Genomic DNA, 6,667 nt, shown 5'->3' with positions numbered 1-6,667 from the left:
AATTATACATTGCAAATAGAGTACATCTTTGTATACTTCAAATGTATATTTTCTGTTGAGACATAAGTACAGAATGTACACTCTTCTAAACATCGACAGTGGCTTGGGTCAAAGAAATTAAAGTTTACATTTTGGGTGAGTGTAAATGTACTACGTTGTAGTTGGGTATGAATCTCAGGTCTTCCTGTGTTCTCTGGATAAGGTATGGGCCCAGGCCCTTGCTATGGGCCTCTGGGCATCTCAGAGGAGCACTACAGAGTACTACTCCTGAACCAGCAGGAGGCAGCTGACACCTGTAGAGTGGCTCAAACTTCTTGACTGCAACACTGCAGAAACACTGAAGGGGCGTGGGGAGTGTAAATTCACATGACGATTCATATAATTCATGTTAGACTTTTCCTATCAACTCTCCGTAGTTTTTGTTGATTGGGTACATGAGTGTATGCAAGCAAATGTGCATTGTGTATTTGAGACCTATTTACCTTTAAGCCAATGAATTGATCCTTAGGTGAATCAATCACATAACAGAACACACCCCAGTCTGCATGGTGTGCCCATTCCTATTGGTCGCCCTGTCAATAGCATCACAGCTGAAACAGACAGCAAAAAGCAAAGCCTTAAGAACCACAGATATTACACTTTGGACATAACTCACCCCCCCCCCCCCCCAGAATGACATATATTCCCCTCCCCTCAGTCCACTCGGACTCACCTCTTAGCTGCCGCGAACGAGGAGCAATTCTCTGCGTTACATGTCTCCATAACGACCGGCGTGTGCCTGGGCTCGCTGTGACTGGCTCTCAGGCCCCGGCACTGCGCCTCCGGAGGGGTCACGTGACACACTGGGATTGGGAGGTTGCCGTTGGTGTCGATGTCCTTGGCGGTGATGTTGTTGACGCCCTGCTGAGTATTCTGGGAGTTGCAGGCGGGGATAGGTGGGAGAGGGGCATCGGGGTCGGCGTGGGCCAACTGCAGCTTCTTCATGTGGTTGATGGCTGCCGTGGCGTTGAAGGCTTGCTGTAACAAACACACAGGAAAATTAGGATTGATATATTTTTATAAATAATCGTGTTTTGATGTAAGTATAGTAATGTAAGCATATTGTATGTAGCCCTATGACATGTTGCTCACCCTCCATTTGGACTTGGCAAAGTTCTTCTGGATCTGCATGCTGACTGATTCATAGATGTCCTGATCTCTCGCTGTCTTCCCAATGATCCTGCAACCGGAAATGACATTGTTAGGGCCACCAGGAACAAAGAATAAACAAGAAATAGTGGGATCCCCAGACACTGATCTTAGATCAGTTTTCTATTTTCCCCCTGATGGTTATAGTAAGATGAAGGGAGGGTGGACTGATCCTGGATCTGTGTGTGACTCACCAGGGGTGTCTGAGGGCCTGTTCTGTGCTGAAGCGTTTCTTAGGGTGCTTCTGCATCATGTTCCGGATGAAGTCCTTCGCTATGGAAACGGAGACAGACAAACGTCAACAACTGACATGGAACTTTCAGCATATATGTAGTAAAAAAAAGTATTCTAGCACTGAGATGACTTATGAATATCTTTACTATGTAGTTATGATACTCGTTCTGTGTTAATACCCTTGTCGTAGGGGTGGTGGTATGTCTTACCTGACTCTGAGATGTTATCCCAGAAGGGCGAGTGGAAAGCGTAGTCGGCCCTCATGATCTTCGAGAACAGACGGGTCTCGTTGTCCTCAAAGAACGGAGGGTAGCCGCACAGCCTGTTAAACGCAGAGGGAACATGGTTATCACAATAACTTTCCCCAAACGTTATATAGGAATATCATCTCACAATGCAGTCATCCTAATACTATGAAAAGGTTGAGAAGAGGTGCTGGCGGATATAGATCTAGAAGTCCTAGATAGGTACTCACAGGATGTATGTGATGACTCCTATGGACCAGCAGTCCACTGCCTTGCTGTAGGGTTTCTGAGCCAGAACTTCAGGGGCTGTAGAAGTTCAAATATACACAGGATTAGATACCATGCTAGTCTTTTCTATCTGTGCAACAAAGAGTTACACTATTTCAATGACCAAACAACTAACACACGGTTGGCGCACGCACACACACACCAACATATCCTGGCGTGCCGCAGGCTGTGGACATCACTCCGTGGTCGGACATCTTGGACAGGCCGAAGTCACTGATCATGATCTTGGAGTTCTCATCTGAGTTGAAGTACAGTAGGTTCTCTGGCTGCACACACAGAGGGAAAGAGAATCAAAAAGCAGCAGAGAAACTATTCTCCCAACATAGTATATAATAGTGTTGTGTGTGTAAAATATGTTTGGAATATTGTATTTGTTTATATGTATTTTATTTAACCTTTATTTAACTAGGCAAGTCAGTTAAGAACAAAATCTTATTTACAATGACAGCCTACCCCGGCCAAACCCTAACCCGGACGACGCTGGGCCAATTGTGCGCCGCCCTATGGGACTCCCAATCACAGCCGGATGTGATACAGCCTGGATATTACGTGTGTGTGTGTGTTTACTTTGACTGTGTGTAACATACCTTGAGGTCCCTGTGCACTATGCTGTTCTCATGAAGGTAGTTGACAGCCTCCAGCACTTGGTGAACCAGACAGCTGGCATCCTTCTCTGTGTACACCCCCCGATCTATGATACGGTCAAACAGCTCCCCACCAGACACCCTAGGAAAAAAACACACATCAGAATCTCCACCACTATATTCACCATCAGCATCAGCATCAGCATCATCATCAGCCTTTAAAGTCTTCATTACACCCTACTAATAAAGCAGGTTTTGTAAAACAGCAACATTTCTCTGTATGTTAATACATGCATTTAGAATATGTAGAGATAACGGTGCCCACTCACAGCTGCATGACAAGGTAGTAGTACGTCCGAGTTTCATAGAAGTCTTCCAATCCAACCACATTGTCGTGCCTTATCCTGAGAGGAAGAGGAAGAGATTTGTGGATGTTGTTCATTGTGGTGTGAGTGAGAGCGTGTGTGTGTGTGTACTTACTTCTTCAGCACAGTGATCTCGTTCTCTAGCTTGCTACAGCTGAGGTGTTTTTTCTTCAGACACTTCAGGGCATAGAGGTTTCCAGTCTTCTTTTCTCTCACCAGATACACCTCGGAGAACGAACCCCTACGCACGCAGACAGAGAAATGGTTATAAGGCTATGTCCATTATCCAACACATGGGTTTGAGCTATATAGTCAATGAACCTCTTCAGGTTCCATAAACTTGCAGATTTCTGAGCTTAACGACAGTTAACAATTCTAGTCTCTAATCCAGGGGTGTCAGACTCCTTCAACGGAGGGTTGAGTGTCTGCTGGTTTTTGCTATTCTGTTCAATTTGTGTCCAATTAAGACCTAGACAACCAGGTGAGGGGAGTTCCTAACTAATTCATGACCGTAAGTGCAACGGAGGAGTGAAAACCCGCAGACACACGGCCCTCGAAGGAAAGAGTTAGACACCTGTGCTCTAATCAAATGAAATACTGCTCAAATTAAACCGATAAGTTCTGAAGACGAAGTTGAACAGCTCGAAAACAACCCTGAAAAATGAACCCCATTCCACAGATAATTGGATAGGTGTAACCAAGATGGCGGAAGCGCTCATACACTCTTTGGAAGGCTACAGTGCTGTAGGTGGAGTCACCACCACCAAGCCTCTCTCCTGGCTCATAGCTGCACACGGCTAGGAACACGACGAATGACCAATTAGTGAAAAAAAACATCAGAATTGGGCTGCCGGTCTAAACAGTGCTCAGGCTCAGGTATGGCCTGTGCTCCTGAGGCCTGTGAATAGCAGCAGGGCAATACAGAAGGATGAGTACTCAAGCCTTTCCATTACCCAGCCTGAAGCTCAGGACAGGGGGCCCAGAGAAGAGACCCCTGAGATGATTAATTGATTCGATAATTCAAAGTAGTAGCCTGCTCCAGCTGCAGACAACATTACATACATCAGAAATTCTCAAGAACTAAAACACAATGAATCCCGGAGGCTTATTTCCATCGTCCATTGTGTCTCCTTGTCTCTGTCCGATCTTACACAGTCGAACCCTGGATGAACCCTGAGAAGACCGGGGGGGCATTTTCTTCGTCAGACCCCAGACGTAACATGACATCAGGAGAGAAGTGTTCATGTGTGGGAGGGAGCCAAGATGATCCTACGCCTCATAAAATGGATCCGACCTCCCATCTGCTGACTGCCCTGTTTGAGGGAGACCAGGGTGTGGGTAATCCTCGGGTTTGGCAGACGCCCATATTCCAACACCTGTGATACTGATGCAATAAATGCGCCCTGTGCCCAAAGACATCACTGTCTGGTAGAGACAGACATACAGACGGAGACACAATGTCCACCAGGCCTGGGTTCTAATACCACACTATTTGTTCTCTTCCAAATAGTTTGATTGTGCTTGCCACTTTGCTTCCTCCCTCTCATCTGGCACTCCTGGCAGACTCAGTCAAACACTCAAAGTATTTGAAAGAAAAGCATACTATTTGAACCCAGGTCTGATGAACACACACACATACTCAATGTCGCACACAAACTCACGCACCCCAGCAGGCACACAGTCGCACTCATTCCCTCACACCTCACCTCGTGCAAATGCACACTGTCAACACACAATGCCAGGCCCTTAATCCTTTAATTGAGCAGTGATAGGCTGTGCCCGCTCTGTAATGACATCATTGCTCACCTGCCTGGCTCACACTTCTCTCAACCTCAGCCTCTCTCATGTATTATGCTGTAAGCTGCTTGAGGAGAGGCTGAGGAGGTGAGGAGGAGGCTCAGGCAACAGGTAGGCCAGGGGCAACAGACAGACCCCTCTCACTCTGCAGATATCAGCGTTGTGTGGGCAATACATTTGTATTGGATTTCACAAAGAACTCCTTTCATAAAGCTCTCATATACTGTACTGTGCATAGACCTACTGTGCATAGACCTACAAAACACGCATACGGGGCCTCCCGGGTGGCACAGTGGTCTAGGGCACTGCATCGCAGTGCTAACTGCGCCACCAGAGTCTCTGGGTTCGCGCCCAGGCTCTGTCGCAGCCGGCCGCGACCGGGAGGTCCGTGGGGCGATGCACAATTGGCATAGCGTCGTCCGGGTTAGGGAGGGTTTGGCCGGTAGGGATATCCTTGTCTCATCGCGCTCCAGCGACTCCTGTGGCGGGCCGGGCGCAGTGCGCGCTAACCAAGGGGGCCAGGTACACGGTGTTTCCTCCGACATATTGGTGCGGCTGGCTTCCGGGTTGGAGGCGCGCTGTGTTAAGAAGCAGTGCGGCTTGGTTGGGTTGTGCTTCGGAGGACGCATGGCTTTCGACCTTCGTCTCTCCCGAGCCCGTACGGGAGTTGTAGCGATGAGACAAGATAGTAATTACTAGCGATTGGATACCACGAAAATTGGGGAGAAAATGGGATAATTTTTTTTTTTTTTAATTATTAAAAAAAACACGCATACACCCACACATGCACACAACCACACATGTGCTCAGACCCACATGTGAACACTCTCAGGCTCACACACACATGATCATAAACGTACGTACACATGAACACACATATACACATTGGTCAACCATTTTTCCAAAACGTGCCATGTCCTGTCCCCTTTTGGATACGGTTGCTACCTCGTTTAAACTCAAACCTCTCCAACAAAGGTTCAATCTTTAAGGTGAGAGAGACTGTATTGTGTGAACGCCAAGTGTTCCCTTGATAAACATGACCTGCCCTGACCTGGGTCCTGATAATCTGATAATCTGGGTAGAACATTCCAGGATTATAGTGCCAAACTAGGATCCTTCTCTGGGCACAGGTAAAGTAGATATCCTGGAGATGCACTTAATCCTGTAATAATGGCTCTTTAGTCGGAGATAAGAAGCTGACAAGAGCTGCTACTCAGCAACAAAGGCCCAGTGAAAACAACCAAGCACAAAATGGCTGCCTTACATCACCCAGGTGGGTGCTGCACATCGGATGAGGCGAGTTATCCTCAAAGTAAAAGTGCTTTGAATTACACCTCCAGGCAATCATTTTAACAGACAATGTACTTACGATCCCAGCGCTTGTTTGAATTCGAACACATCCCTGATATTGTTGATGACTTTCTTCCAACTGCAGGTTATTTCTTTGCGACCCATGGTGGCTCTGTCGTCACAGCCGGCACCTGGAACGACAGACAGACAAGCAGTTTTACTCTTCTGTCTGGAGAACACTGGACTGTCTTACATGTATATACACATTCCTTTTCAAAAGACAACCCTCACCACACATAAAGAAGCCCAACATGACCAAACACTTTGGGACAGAGTTTCACATATGGTGGGTGGGGACCAACAGCCATTTCCTCTTGGGTCATGTCGTAGGACTAATATGGCTAGACACATCGTTTGGATACAAGAACGTTTGAAAGGCTTCAAGTAGCTCACAAAGCAACAACAACAAAATTGAGGGGACCACAGCTTTGGTGGAGATCTCGGTTAACTACTGCCATCTTGTAAACACCCCATTTTACTTATATAAAAGCTTGCATGTTCAGTATAAGGTCATTAATTATTGGCCTAAGCTCATTTGTACCCATCACTTACAGAAGGCCCAAAGAGGTGTAGGATTAGTGCTGTAATGCCTATTGATGGTTACTCTTTCCACCCT

At 46.8% G+C, this 6,667-nt stretch overlaps 1 protein-coding gene across 1 annotated transcript; it reads right to left on the bottom strand.

The window, feature by feature from the left end:
* Positions 1-517: 517 nt before the first annotated feature.
* On the bottom strand, positions 518-6,156 carry LOC120021764 (calcium/calmodulin-dependent protein kinase type 1D-like). The gene is made up of 11 exons (XM_038965614.1): positions 6,071-6,156; positions 3,020-3,145; positions 2,869-2,943; positions 2,543-2,681; positions 2,098-2,221; positions 1,898-1,973; positions 1,632-1,744; positions 1,383-1,461; positions 1,132-1,219; positions 713-1,017; positions 518-590 (listed from the first exon to the last, which is right to left on the bottom strand). The coding sequence occupies exons 1-11, from the start codon at positions 6,154-6,156 to the stop codon at positions 518-520; spliced, it is 1,284 nt and encodes a 427-aa protein (XP_038821542.1).
* Positions 6,157-6,667: the final 511 nt, after the last annotated feature.

The sequence above is a fragment of the Salvelinus namaycush genome, chromosome 2 (genome assembly GCF_016432855.1).
Source record: "Salvelinus namaycush isolate Seneca chromosome 2, SaNama_1.0, whole genome shotgun sequence".
Taxonomy (NCBI): domain Eukaryota; kingdom Metazoa; phylum Chordata; class Actinopteri; order Salmoniformes; family Salmonidae; genus Salvelinus; species Salvelinus namaycush.
This window is presented reverse-complemented; position numbering and strand designations above follow the sequence as displayed.

Excerpts from the sequence above, each read along its gene's own strand:
- LOC120021764 (XM_038965614.1), bottom strand. The coding sequence starts at position 6,156 with ATGGGTCGCAAAGAAATAACCTGCAGTTGGAAGAAAGTCATCAACAAT. Across the intron at positions 2,682-2,868 it reads TACTACCTTGTCATGCAGCT|GGTGTCTGGTGGGGAGCTGT; the intron begins GTGAGTGGGCAC and ends TTTTTTTCCTAG. Across the intron at positions 591-712 it reads TCGTTCGCGGCAGCTAAGAG|CTGTGATGCTATTGACAGGG; the intron begins GTGAGTCCGAGT and ends TGTCTGTTTCAG.